The 14352-nt window shown below is 57.2% G+C and overlaps 1 protein-coding gene across 2 annotated transcripts; it reads right to left on the bottom strand.

The window, feature by feature from the left end:
* Nucleotides 1–2727: 2727 nt before the first annotated feature.
* Nucleotides 2728–10990, bottom strand: AMN (amnion associated transmembrane protein). 2 transcript variants are annotated; one of them, XM_081291962.1, is made up of 11 exons: nt 10402–10990; nt 10245–10289; nt 4822–4909; nt 4484–4698; nt 4223–4360; nt 3963–4071; nt 3764–3846; nt 3440–3602; nt 3187–3373; nt 3011–3104; nt 2728–2928 (listed from the first exon to the last, which is right to left on the bottom strand). In XM_081291962.1, the coding sequence occupies exons 2-11, from the start codon at nt 10287–10289 to the stop codon at nt 2830–2832; spliced, it is 1221 nt and encodes a 406-aa protein (XP_081148088.1). In that variant the 5' UTR covers nt 10402–10990; the 3' UTR covers nt 2728–2829. The 2 variants fall into 2 exon arrangements, with proteins under 2 accessions (XP_081148088.1, XP_081148087.1); XM_081291961.1 differs by lacking the exons at nt 10245–10289; nt 10402–10990 and adding an exon at nt 5580–5865.
* Between the last annotated feature and the right edge of the window lie 3362 nt (nt 10991–14352).

Below are 14352 nucleotides of genomic sequence, written 5' to 3'. Positions count from 1 at the left end.
GCAAACACTGGCTTAGGGTGATGAAAGTTAATTAAATGATTAATAATCTAAAAGGAAACAATGAGAAAAGTATTTTTCATATAGCGTGGTCAAAATCTTGTACTTAGAGCCATAAGAAAAGATCTTTCTGCCCAAAGAGCTGGTTCTTTAAAAATATAAACAAAATTGACAAACCTTCAGCTCTATAATCTAACCATAAAGAGAGAGGGGACCCAAATAAATAAAATTAGAAATGAGAAAGAGACATTATAACTAATAACAAATTCAAAGGATCTTTTGAGACTATTTTGAAAAATTATGTTACCAACTTAAAGTCTACAAATGGACAAATTTCTGGACACATGACCTACCGAAATCAAACCAAGAGTGTATAAAAAACCTGAATAGGCTGGGTGTGTGCTGTTGCACCTGCAATTCCAGTGAGTCTGGAGGCTGAGGGAGGAGGATTGTAAGTTCAAGGCTAGCCTCAGCAACTTAGCGAGACCATGTCTCAAAACCTGTGGGGGATGTGGCTCAGTGCTTAAGTGTAAGTGCCCTGGGTTCAATCATTGGTACCAAAAAAAAGCAAAAAAGCTCAGTGGTAAAACACCCCTGGGCTGAATCCCCAACTAAAAAAAAAGAGAGAGAGCTGGGTACAGTGGGACCTGTAATCCCAGCAGCTCTGGAGGCTGAGGCAGGAGGAACTTGAATTCATTCAAAGCCAGTCTCAGCAAAAGTGAGGTGCTAAACAACTCAGTGAGACCTTGTCTTAAAATAAAACACAAAAAAAGGGCTGGGGATGTGCCCTGAATTTAATCTCCGTACCAAATAGAACAAAAGAGCCTCAACCATAAGCTGCCAGGGGCAGTGGAGCTCACTACAGTGGCACACACCTATAGTCCCAGCTACTAGGGAGGCTGAGGCAGGAGGATTTCTGAGCCCAGAAATTCAACAGAGACCCCATCTCAAACAGAACTGAACTATAAGATGATTGATGGGTGATGCTTTCAGAAGAAGACATTGATTGGGCTGGGGATGTGGCTCAAGCGGTAGCGCGCTCGCCTGGCATGCGTGCGGCCCGGGTTCGATCCTCAGCACCACATACCAACAAAGAGAGAGAGAACTAAAAAAAAATAAATAAATATTTTAAAAAAAAATTCTCTCCCTCTCCCTCCCTCCCTCCCTCCCTCCCTCCCTCCCTCTCTCTCTCTCTCTCTCTCTCTCTCTCTCTCTCTCTCTCCTCTCTCACTCTCTCTTAAAAAAAAAAAAGAAGACACTGATTAAAAGGTAATATGAAAGTTGTGAGAATCAAAGTGAGGTCACTTCTGTCAGGCTTTAACCAAGTGGGAGGGAGGGGATTTGGTGCACATGCCTGTTCTCTGAGACTGCCAGGGCCCCGCTGCACAGCAGGTGCCTCTGCAAAGAGGACTGCAGGCCACTGTGTGGCAGGCTGGGGCCAGTCCTCCCAGGTGGCCGGCTCAGAATATTTTATATGATCCTCCTCACCTAAAAACGTCTTTCCTCAGCCAGGCATGGTGGCCCATACTGTAGGATGTGGAGGAGGGTCCCAAGTTCAAGGCCAGCCTAGGCAATTTGGTGAGACCATCAGCAATTTAGCAAGAAGACCCTATCTCAGAATAAAAAAGGGTTGGGAGTCTAGCTCAGTGGCAGAGCACCCCTGGGTTCAATGCTCAGGGCCATGAACAAAAAACCCTTCTTCTTAGGGCTGGAATGTAGCTCGGTGGCAGAGCACTTGCCTAGCACCTGTAGGTACTGGGTTTGATCCTCAGCACCAAATAAAAATAAACAAAATGAAGGTATTACGTCCATCTACAACTAAAAATGAAGAAAGAAAAAAAAGAGGCTTTTGCTTTCCTCAACCTCCTGAACAGTTTGCCAGAGCACGCCTGGTGTCCCTCTGCGAATGCTCTGCCTGCCTCCAGAAGGCTTCTGCGGATGGAGAATCTCTCATTCAGGCTGACCCGTGTCGAACGCCCAGGGCTGAGACCGTGCTGCCTCCCAGCGCTCCACATGCTCCACAGGCCCAGCAGAGGGGGCGACTAGCCCCTCCTGACTCTCCAGGACAGCATCCCCAGAGTGTCCATGTCCACCTGAAGGCCCTCTCCTGGGCCAACTGGCCAGGGCCCTGGGCCTGAGCTGCTTGCGGTAAGGATGGGAGCTACCAGCAGCCCCTGCACCCCAGTATATCCTGGGTCTATCCCTCCGGTCTCCTCCTCCACCTCTATAGGTGACATGGGTTCTCTCCACACTGCTTTTTTTTTTTTTGGGGGGGGGGGCTGGGGGTACCCGTGATTGAATTCAGGGGCACCTGACCACAGAGCTACATCCCCAGCCTTATTTTGTATTTTATTTAGAGACAGGTTTAGCACCTCACTTTTGCTGAGGCTGGCTTTGAACTCGGGATCCTCCTGCCTCAGCCTCCTCAGCTGCTGGCGAGCACCACACTGCTTCTTTAGCACCAGGCACCAGTACCTCTAAATTCTGAGCCTGGATTGGTGCAGACTGAAGCCACTGGCCACCCTGGGCCCCTTGGCTTACTAGCCAGCCCCCCTGCCCCACTGCCACCTGGCAAGGGAGGACCCCTCCCACTACCCAGCTGTGTGAACCAGCAGCGGCAAAACCAGCCCAGCTCCTCACCAGGTAGGGGCAGAAGGGTGGGCAGGGCAGGAGGTGTTCACTCTGAAGGCAAGAGCAAAAAAAAAAAAAAAAAAACCCTTTATTGGAAGACAGGAAAAGAACTAAGGTCTCAGGGATGAGGAGGCCACAGGTCAGAGACCCAGCACCCCCACAGGAGGGGGCAACAGGGTAGGAGGTGGGCGCCAGCAGTGGTCAGGCCTCAGCCTCGGCAGGGAAGAGCGGGTTGTCAAAGTAGCTGTGGCTTGTGCTGCTGTCCAACTTCAGGGCGAGACTGCAAGGCCGCACTGGGGGCTGCAAAGGGACACAGGTCAGGACACCTTGGTCCCAGTGCCAGGCCCTGGAGAGCACCCCCCAGACCTTCCCGCCCTCTCACCGGCTCCTCCGAGGTCGCCACGAAGAATACCGGGTTGCTGAAGCCCGAGGGCGTCCCCGCAGGGGCGGGCTCTGCCTCCTCCTGCCTCCTCCACCTGGGGAGCGGGACACAGATGAGGCCCTCGGATGGCACTGCTCCCGCTTCCCGCCAGCTGCAAACCTGAGCCTGCCGCACACCTGAGCCTCCCGGTGCGGCGCAGCAGCACGATCCCCAGCAGCGCCAACAGCACCAGCAGCACCGCGGCCACCACGCCGCCTGCGAGCCCCGCGCGGGACCCGGGCGCGTTCTGCTCAGCCGCGGAGTCGCCCCCGACTGGCGCGCCCGACTCCCGCAGGGCGGCCGATAGGACCCCGAGGGCCTCGCCTGCAAGGGAGGTGGGCTCAGCGGCCGGCGGCCACGCGGAGCCAGAGGAAGGGGCGGGGCGCTTACCGTGCTCCGCCACGTCCGCCACGAGGGCCCGGGCCAGCCGCCCCGCGCCGCCGGTCTCGGGTCCAGTGTCCGCCAGCACCACCTGGATCTCCGTGTCGGCCTCCCGCAGCCGGGACCAGCGCGGCACCCTGGACACCGCCACTTGCAGCCCTTGGTACTGGGGCTGGGGAGGGGCAGGGTTAGCCTGGGACCCCGCCCCTCGAGCCCTCGGGGACTTTAGGGGAGCCGCATAAGGGGACAGGTGGACAGAGAGGTCCGTCCCGGCAGGGCCTTCAGAGGCCGCTGGAGTCAGGAGGCCCCTTCTCGCCGCCCGCGCGGCCATACCTGTGACAGGAAGGCGTCCAGCAGCCGCGCCCGGTACCGCTGCAGATCAAATGCGGAGCTGTGGGTCAACGACACGATGGCTCCTGCAGCAGGAGGGCAAGGGTCACGCCGTGGACCCGGGCCCGGTGGGGAAGCTAAGGCGGAGCGAGGCGGCGTCCGTCAAAACACCGCAGCAAGCAGGGCCCGGGGGGATGCTCACCGCAGAGGTTGCAGCACTGCCCCTCAGGCCGGAGGGCGTCGTGGCAGGAGGCCTGGGGGCAGCGGCCGCCCAGGGGCTGCAGGAGCGCCGCGCAGACCCAGGGCAGAGCCTGCGGGGGGGGGGGGAGGCGCAGTGGTCAGCGTCGGGATGACGAGGGCAGACCACAGCTAGAAAGGGTCCAGTGCCCCGAAGCGGGCCAGCCGCCCAGGCCCAGTAGCGACCCTCGCACGGTGCCCGGCAGGCCCTGCAGCCGCGCTCACCTCGGCAGTGCCGCACACGCAGCCCGACGGGTCGGCGCAGGCCTCGGAGCCCAGGCTCAGCGCGCCTGGCCCGTGGAAGTGCAGGCGGCCCGATCGCGACGCCAAGAAAGCGGCCAGGTCCTCGTCGCGCGTGAACGTCTGCGGAAGGCAGGGTGACCCACGGAGCCACCCACCCGACGAGATCCTCTGGGTGCTCAGAGCCACGTGCGCAGACCAGGAGGGGCGCGAGGGCGCCCCGACCCCTGCCCCCCGCCCGCTCACCTGGCCCAGAGCCGAGATGCTGCGGACGCGCACGGGGCCGGCGCCGAGGCCGAGCCCCACGCGAAAGGAGCCGTCGGGCGGGAAGACGACGTCGTCGTGACTGCAGGGCACGCGCTCGGCGTCCACGGAGAAGAAGCCGCGCGCCTCCTCCGAGCGCCACAGGCGTGGGTCGACCCAGGAGAAGCGGTCGGGGTTGCGGAAGAGCGCCGGGGGGTCTGGGGGCGCGCGTCCCGGAGTCGGCCACCGCGCGGAGACCGGAACGCGCCTTTCCCACAGTCCCCAGAGACGCCCCGCCCGCGGACACGCCCACAGACACGCCCCGCCCCCGGGCGCCTCACCTGAGCCACAGTCCGGGTCCGAGCCCGGGGCTGCGGCGCTGAATCCCGCTCCCGAGGCCAGCACGAGTTCCCCGTCCAGCGGCAGCAGCTGTGGGAGGCAGGGGCTGAGGCGGCGCGAGGCCCAGGGCCCGCTCCGCGCCCACCTGTGTCCCTAGGGTCCGCGGGGAGGAGAAACCAGACCAGGACCAGGGAGCAGGGTGAGGTCAGGGCCAGGGGCACCGCGCTCGGGCTTAGACTAGCAGGGTCAGCAGGATCTCGCCAGGGAAAGAGAAGGATATTCTGCGCGGAATGGAGCTGGGGAACAGCCTGTACCAAGGCTGTGCGGTGAGAACAGCCCAGCGTCCGGAACTCTGGGCTGGAGTGGGGCTACAGGGCCACGCAGGCCGAGGTGGCAGAGCTGCAGGCTGAGGAGCAGGACGGAGCGAGCTGAGACCTGGGCACCGTGCAGACTTTCCCCATCACCTCCCCCCACCCCTGAGAAGTTACAAGCAAACGGTTTCTGGGTCCCAGGAACTATATTTTAGAACAGTGACAAGCCTCTGGGGAGGGGGCTTTAGTTTGGAGGAGAGGAGTTCCAGAGAGGGCAGGGAGCATAGGGGGCTTTGAAGTGGTCCTGCTATATTCCCAGATCATGGCTCCATCATTGCAGCCCCTTCACCACAAAAGCCAGGCCGTACCCAGGCCTCAGGTGCTAGGAAACATGGCAATAGGAGGGAGAGAACTCATTTCCCCTCCCCTCCAAGCCATAGGACCCTTACCCTTTCCGTCCTTTTTTCTCTGAGGAGTTGCTCATGAGGGGTCAGCATCTCAGGGCCCAACCCCTTATTCCAAACTGAGGGGCAGGGCTTGCTCCTCAGCCCTTCCTGGAGCACAGTACCAATAAGATCACAGGCCAACAGCACCGTGGCTGTCCAGCAGAGACCAGACCGCAGGGAATGACCCTGCACACTACTGATTGCACCTCAGTGCAGGAATCAGAAAGGACAGGTGAAACAGAGTGGTTGTCAAAAAGCGGTGGTCACTGTTTTAAAATTTAGTTCCTGGGACCCAGAAACCTTTTGCTTGTAATTTCTCTGGGATGGGGGGTCCAAGTGCAGGGTGAGGCAGAGTTTGTCTAGCATGAACACAGCCTGGGTTCAACCCCAGAACCACACAAAAAATAATAAAATATAAAAGAAATAAAAAGAATCAAAAAGAAATATGAATAAAATGTGAAAATCACAATGGTTAGAAGGACGAGCACAAGCAGGTGAGATCCACAAGAGGACTAAGCCAACTGTGGATGCCCAGTGATGCTGGTGGTCACGCCCAGGCTCCCCAGAAGACAGCAGAAAGAGAGAGGACCAGGGGGCACAGAGGCAGACCCAAGCACTGAGACTCATAGGCAGGGGTGGGACAGAAAAAAAAAAGAATTTTTTTTTTTTTTGGTACCTGGAATTAAACGCAGAGGGGCTTAACCACCAGGCCACATTCCCAGTCCTTTTAATTTCTTTCTTTTTTTTTTTTTTTTTGAGACAGTCTTGCTAAATTGGCTTTGAACTTGTGATTCTCCTGCCCCAACCTCCAGAGTTGCTGGGATTATGGCATACACCACCTCACCCAGCTAGAAGAGCAAATATTTGAAGAAATAACAAAGATGATCTTTCTGAATTTGAAGAAAGATGCAAAATCTCAAATTGAGTGCCCAAAGGAAAATTGGAAAATCCACACGTGTGACACATGACAGTATGATTATATCAAAGAGAACATTCTAGAAGCCTCAAAGAGAACACATTACCCAGGAAGGGGGAAAACAAATCAGATTCCTATTTCCCAGCAAAATACAACAGAGCAATAATTTTATATTTTAAAGAAAAATAACTTTCCATCTGGAGTTTTTTTTTTTTTTATCAAGCTAAACTGGGTCAATTGTGAAGGTACAACTAAAATGCCTTCAACCTAAAGGCTTCAGAACGAATGCTTCCCAAAGATCCATCCTGTCATCATGCTCAGAAGAATCAAGAAGGAAAAGAAATCCAGATCCTTCAAGAGCTACAGGCAGCAAGAGTGATGAAATAACACTAGTAAGCCAATTCTGTGTGTGTGTGTGTGTGTGTTGCTTGGGATTGAACCAGGGTCTTGCTCTTGCTAAGCAAGTGCTCTCCCACTGAGCCACACCACCCAGTCTCTTGTCTTCTTAAACAATTTAAAAACTGGGACTAAATATGATGGAGAAGGGAGGGGGGAGACAAAGGGTGAGGGGTCTGTGCTAAGGAGCTTCCTTGTCTAAGGACCCCGAGCAGTTTAAGAAATCAATAGGCTACCCAACTGCAAAATTGAGGAGCTACATCCTTTGCTGAACGTTTTAAATGTCAAAAATTGATGCAAAGGGCTGGAGACTTAGTTTAGTGATAGAGCACTTGCCTAGCATGCATGAGGTCCAGGGTTGACCCCCAGCACCACACACACACACAGAAGCCAGGCATGGGGTGCATGCCTATAGTTGCAGTGATTCAGCTGGCTGAGGGAGGAGGATCAGGAGTTGGAGGCCAGCCTGGGCAACACAGTGAAAGCCTGTCTCAAAAACAGCAAACAAAAGATCACACACAGAGAGCAATCCAGAATGTGTATAGACTAGTAAGTATTAAAGACATCAAATCAGTATTAGTCAAAATCTGATACCCCAAAATCCCAGCCCAAATAAATTTACAGGGGCGGTTTAGTAAACTTTGCAAGAAACGATTCATTTGTTTCCACCAGAAGTTTTCCTGGAGAACAGAAAAAGGAGTGAAAATTGTCAAGTTTCTCTATGAGGCCAGTGTGGCTTTGATTACAAAGCCAGAATGAAGGACAGAAAAAGAAAAAAATGATAGACCCATGTCACTTACAAATGCAGAGGTTAAAATTCTAAGAAAAACATTACCTCACTGGAGGCAATATTTTTTTTTTTTTTTTTAAGAATCCTGTGCAAGAGCAAGAGTAAGCCCTTATGTGCACTGTGGGATCTGGATGGTGTGCCAATGTGGGTGGCCCAAAGTGACAAACATGCCACTCTGGGGCAGGATATTGGTGATGCAGGAGGCTCTGCATGGGTGGGGACAGGAGGCATATGGAAACTTATGGTACCTTCCTCTCAAACTTAAAACTGCTCTAAGAAATTATGTTTTAAATGTTTTTAATTTAATTTAATTAAAAAAATAGACAGTCACGGGGCATGGTGGTGCATGCCTGTAATCCCAGTAGCTCAGGAGCCTGTTCCAGGCCAGCTTCAGTAACTTAACAAGATCTGTCTCAAAAAACAAAGAGGGCTGTGGATGTAAGTCAGTGATAGAGTGCCCCTGGGTTCAATCTCCAGTAAAACACACACACACACACACACACACACACACACACACTCACACACATACATTATGCAAGACTTCTAAGATCCTGTAAAAAGATATGAATGAACTGAATATTCAGAGAGACAGCCCAGACTCTGGAATAGATGATCGATGGTACAGCTATTCCAATCAATATTTCAGGGTTTGGGGTTTGGGGGAGGGCAGTGGGTGCTGCCTGGGGAACCTGTTCTACAGTTTCTCTGCAACAATCAGAAGAGGGAAGGAACAAGTTGCCCCAGAAGACACAAAGATCTGCTACAGGGCACAGACAGAGCCAGGACAGCTCTGGGTTGGGACTGAGAGTGCTAAGACCCACACCCTGGACAGGCAGTGAAGCACAGCGGGCTATGCCCGAGGTTAAAGGGCAAGGCTGGCTGTTTGGGGAGGATGGGAAAATTGGGCTCACTCTAAGGAGGAAACTAAAAGTGGGTCCCTAGCTGGTGCCACACTCACCCATGCACCCCAGGTGGCAGACTGCCACTTGACAGACATACTAGAGTGCTTGCCATTGTGACTGAGAGCAGGTAAGGGATTCTTAAGCAAAGCACCAAACATAGTTATGAGGCAACAGACTTTGCATTTGGTAGATTAGAACGAGGGTTTTCGTTTGGCGTGGGACACTGCAGGCCAAGTTCACCGTGAGAAGATACTGGCAGCATCTCACATCCCCACAACAACCAACCGCTGGACCGAGGCTAGAGAAGGTGGCCCAGGTAAGGAAGAGAAGCACCAGCGAGGCAGACAGCTGACGCTGGGAGCGGGTCGCCCGCCCAGGCGCTGGGTCCATTTGGTCTCTGTGGCGACCGCTGCCCTTTACCCTGCCCTGGGCAGTTCGGCGGGTCCTGGGACGTTGAGGGTGGGGCGGGGCTGGCCGGGAGAGGCGCCTGGGCTGGGCGCCAGGGCCCGACGGAGGGACCCCAGACCTGCCTGAGCCACGAGTGGGTGAATGAGCGAAGGATCCTTAAAATCGCCACGCTCCCCAAATAGGTGCCCGAAGTAACGAGGTCGCGCGGCGCTTCACCTCTTCCGGGCGCCCCTCCAGCCCGGGGAGCCGCCGCGGGGCCGCCAAGGTGAGGCGAGGCCGCGGAACCGGGCCTGGGTCTCACGCCCCGCACCCTCCCCGGCAGTTGAGGCGCGGGGCCGCGGGGCCGCGAGGGGCCCGTTCCGCCCAGCACCCCGCGCTGCCCGGCGCCAGGCGCAGACCTAAGTCAGTAACCGAGGCTCAGGGTGCAGCTCGCGAGCGCCAGGCCCGGATCGTCCCGGCACCGCGGAAACAGAAACGAACTTTAAAGTCGACAACAGGGCCCCCCACTGCCCTCCAGCGGAAAGGAGACCGGTGGTCCCGATCTGCATCTGGGCGGGGGCTGGCCTCCGGGGAGAACTCACAGCCGAGCTCATGCCCCCCAGCTCCAGCTGCCCTCGCTAGCGGGTGACTGATGAGGGCAGGTCCGATGGCGACTGCAAAAGAACCCTGGCGGGAGGCTGGGGAATGACGTTTAAATCAGATGCGGGGTGCCCTTTCTGTTAAAGGGTGGACCGTAAAGAGTCTTGGTCGCTGTCGCCTGTGAATCTGCCTGACACAGCACAGGATGGGCGGGGCTGCGTGCAGAGGATTCTTGAAGGGCCCTGGGGTCTTGCCCTGTAGAGCCTGTTCCTTGTGGGAAGCTCCAGACAAGTGCAGATGTGGAGATCCCCAGTCGTGGGAGGTCACCAAAGCCCTATTTCCCGATCCCGTAGAACACTAGTATTAAGTACCGATTGAGGGGAAGCCCCAGGATTTTAGGGAGGGTGTTCCCCTGGAATAGGGAAAGGCAGGTGGAGCAGCTTCCCCAGAGCAAACCTGACGGAAGACAGACTCTTAGGAGCCGAGGTCAGAGGCAGAAGGGCAGTGGGTACTGAGATGCTCTCCCAAGGCACAGCCTGGCTGAGGCCGAGTGCCTCTCGGCATCTCTAGAGGCCAAAAGGCTGGGGCTGGTCTCCAGGCACAGCGACCTGCAGGGGCTCGTGGGCCTCTGCTATCGGCCAGTCCCCTTCCAATCTCGGGTCAGCCCTGCACCTTACCATATCCGAGACGGTGTGACTTTCTTGCACCAGGACTGACACCATCTGCAGGAAGAAAGAGTGTCAGCAGGGGTAGGTGGAGACCCACCCCCTGCGGGATTATGCAGGTGTGAGGGTCCAAGGCCCCATCCATGATCCAGTAGGGGCTTGGAGGCACCTTGTCTGCAGGGAACTGGACAGCGCCCCCGGCGCACGGTGTCCGGTTCTGGTTCCAGTTGGTGGCGGTATCGAAGCCGGTGTTGGGGACCCAGAATTTGTAGGCGGCCCGGGTCAGCGCTGGGGAGAGGGTGGCTCAGTGCCGCCGCTCTCAGGGAAGGCGATCCCCCCAGAGACGAGCCGAGCCGCAGGCCGGCGTGGGTCACACACATGGGTGCCCAGGCGGCCCTGCCCCAGGCCTTGGTGCCCCCGCGCAGCAGGCCGGACCTCGTGGGAACGCCGTCGCGGCGCTGCGACCCACTCCTGGATCTGCAGAGGCGGCTCAAGCTGCTCAGCCTCAGGACGCCGCCCGGCTCGCCTCCCCGCCCAGCCCCGTTGGCCTGGCGCTGGAGCCGGGGACCGCTTGGGTCACTCCGTGGCAGCAGGGGGTGGGGCCGGCAGGGCTCAGCCGGCGCCTAGGGGTCAGGCGCGCTTCCTGGAGGCCCTTCCCGGAGGAGTCGCACCACCGCGGAAAAGAGCTCTGGCTGGAGGCGGATCCCCGCGGGCGAAGGAGGAGGCTGGGCGGCAGGGCTGAGGGCGAAGGGCGAGGGGGGGCCGGGGAGGGACGGGGCTGGGCCGCGGCTCTTAGAGATCCCGGGCGGGCGTCGAGGCGAGCACTAGGGACACTCGCCGGCCAGGGCGCGGGGATGGGTGGCGAAACTGAGGCAGGCGCCGCTTTGCGGACGCGCACGGTGGCTCTGGGCCCGGCGGGCAGGGCGCGAGCGGCACCGAGGCGGGTCTGCGGCCCCGCCGCCTCCAGCACCGCCCGCCCCGTCGCGTCCTCGCTGGCCAGGGGCCGGGCGGGTTCGGCCTCCCCACCTCCCCCAGGATCTCGACCCTCGCGGCGTGGAGGGCCCCGCGGCCGTGGGACCCCTGGCCCCCCTGCGCGCCCAGCCTACCGCACAGCTGCAGCCCCAGCAGGAGCCGGCCCAGCGCGCCCATCGCGTCTGGCTCCACAGCCCGAGGGGACTTTGCCCCCACCGGCCCACGTGAGCGGGGGTGGGGGCCACGGACGCCACACGTTCACCTTCAGACCCGCCCGGCGACTCTCGCCCCTCCGGAAGTGACTTCTCAGCCTCCCACGCCTGCCCTTCAGGGCATGAGGAGCTCGCGTGCCTAGGAAGAGGGGCGGCAGGACTGCCCTGCCCGGTGACCACCTCTGGGCTCACCCCCTCTCCTCCCGGTGCTGGTGGGGCTGAGCCTGGTCTGCCCACTGATGAGGCTGAATGTCCACCTGAGGCGCTCCCCCTCCTGCCTCCTGGCCTGAATGGACTGTGGACGCCAGGAAATGATGATTGATGGGAGTGGATGGGAGGGTTGTGGGTGATCTTCATGGAGGATCATGAAGGTGAATGGTTAATGGAGGAATGATGGAGGAGGAGAGATGGGGTGCAGTGGACAAGAGCCGCTAGGTGGTGGACAGACGGCTGGGGCGTGGTGTAGAGTGGATGCTGAATGGTGGGTGAGCAGCCAGTGGTGGGCTGTGGATAGGCAGAGCTGGAGGGTGGACGGAAGCTGAGTGGGTGGGATGGGAGTGAACAACTAAATTGATGTGATGGGGGGAGGGTGGGTGCAGAATGGGGTACAGGTGGTCATGTGGCTGGGAGGGTCTTGGATGGTAGATGTTAGAGGTGGTTGTATTGGTGTATGATAGATGGCAGCTGGAGACAGGCAGGTGGTGGGTGGGTGGAGGACGGGGGATACATCGGGTGTAGGAGATTGATCGATAGGGTAGTTGGTGATGTGTTCATGTGTGGATGGCAAATCACAGATGGGAGATGGCACTGGCAGAGGGGATTGGGGATGATGGTTGGCAGATGGTAGTTAGATGAAGAATGATGGAACGGGTGGAGGTGGAACAGTAGTTGGATCAGTGGATGGTTGTGAACAAAAGGAACACTACAGCTTCTGCATGGATGTGCAGGTGTGGATGGTGGGTGGGAAAAAGTTGTACATTTTGGATGCAAATAGATGGAAGCAGATGGCGATGAGGTGGAATGGTGGCTGAATGGACCAAGGATAGATGGATGGCTGAATGGTGGCTAGGTTTTATTCTATTATTATTATTGGTACTGGGGATTGAACCCCAGGGAACATTACCACTGAACCACATTGCCAGCCCATTTTTAAATTTTGAGGCAGGGTCTTGCTAAGTTACCTAGGGCCTCGCTAAGTCGATGAGCTGCTTTTGAACTTGCAGTCCTCCTCCAACCCAAGTCTCTGGATTACAGATATGTGCCACCATGCCCAACATGGTAAATAGGTTTTAGGTGAACTGTGAGTGGACAGCTGGTAGACCGGAGGGACATGGATGAGACTGCGGGAGGTGTCTGGATATAAATGAATGGTGCATGGATGGAGGATGGTGGACAGGTTGTGTGTGTATATGGTAGGTGGAGAAAGGACAGGGGACATAGGTGGGTGGCGTGGGGGAGATGTTGTTTTAATCAAGTGAATGATGCTTGGATATCTGCATCACACACATTGGGCCTGGGTGGTGAGTGAATGGAGGATGGGTTTGTGGGGGATGAGAGGCAGAGGTGACGTGGTGGATGAACGGTGGCTAGACTGTACATGGCAATCAGATGTATAGATGGCAGACTGCTGACGACAGGGAGCTACCCAGGCCTGGGACTTCCCGGGGCCTTCCTCCCTTGGTCATCCTGCCCTTTTCTGCACCCCACGTCTCATCTGCGGACCTGCTTCTCCTCACTGTCCTTTGCTCTGTCTTTTGTTTCTCCCACGCACAAGGACTTTCATCCCATGAGGAAGCTTCTTGCCACCAGAGGATGCTCTGGCTCTTTTTGAGTCTGGGTGGTGCCATGACTTCTCTGCCTGGGGAGGGAGCCCGGCTCTATCCCCTCTGTGTGCTGGTGGGGACACCTTCAAGCATAGCAGTGCTGCCCGGAGGGGGCTTGACCCCTGCTAGCCAAGACTCAGGTCCTGAGAATGGGTCAAGGGTGGTTCTGGAGCTTGACGTTGGCCCATGTTGGCCTGCAGGAGGCTCATCCTCTATAGCCTCAACCAGGAGCAAAGGGGATGTTTTGGGGTCACATCCACCTTGCCCTGCCTCCTGTTTCTCCTTGGGCCTCCACTTCAGTGTCTGGCTCTGCCCGGGCCTCACTGTAGAGCAGCTGGGGCTGAGCAAATGTCACCCCTGGGGTCCAAGCCTGAAAGTCCAATTGGGCCACCAGACCACACTTTCTCCTGACACAGGAAGAGGACGGTATGGCGGGCAGAGCCTGCAGGCTCCAAAGGGGTGGATGGCCAAGCCCTGGGGAAAGGAACCTCTGTGTCCTGCTGTTCTATCCGAACAGGCCATTCTCAGAGTCTGCAGTGTGCAGAGGGCAGGGAGGGCACCTGGACAGTCCAGAGGCTTCCTGAAGAGACAAAGATGAAGGCCCATTGAGGCCAGTGCAGGGATTGTGCTCAAGTTAGCGGCAAAGAGGAGGAGCTGGTCCGGCTGGTCCTGGTCATCCATAAACATCCCTGGCCCCCGTGAAAGGGACATGTCTGAGCAGAGGCTGGAGGTGGGGCCTGGTGCTGGAAGGTGGCCCTGAGAGTAGCTCATGAGGATGAGGCCCCACTCCTGGCCCCAGAAGCCAAGGGGTACTGCAAACCACCGAGGAGCAGAGGTTGGGGAGAACAGTTAGGCCAGCTGCAGGTGCCCGTGCTCACAGCAGGACCTGAAGCCCTCAGGCAGACTGGTTAGGGCCTCAGGGGGAAGGAAGCAGGAGAAAGGCCAAGCCCTGAGGAGTTTCCTCCAGTAACTAGGAAATCTGAAGGAATGGCTACTTCAGGTGAGGCTGGACCCAAGGACTTGTCCGTTAATTTGGGGGCTGTGTCTTGCTGCTCTGGCTTAACCACCCACCGTGGTGGTTTCCCTGTGTACACAGCCTTTTTTCCTCCAGGC

Source organism: Spermophilus citellus (genome assembly GCF_964194105.1).
Source record: "Spermophilus citellus genome assembly, chromosome: 4".
NCBI lineage: Eukaryota > Metazoa > Chordata > Mammalia > Rodentia > Sciuridae > Spermophilus > Spermophilus citellus.
This window is presented reverse-complemented; position numbering and strand designations above follow the sequence as displayed.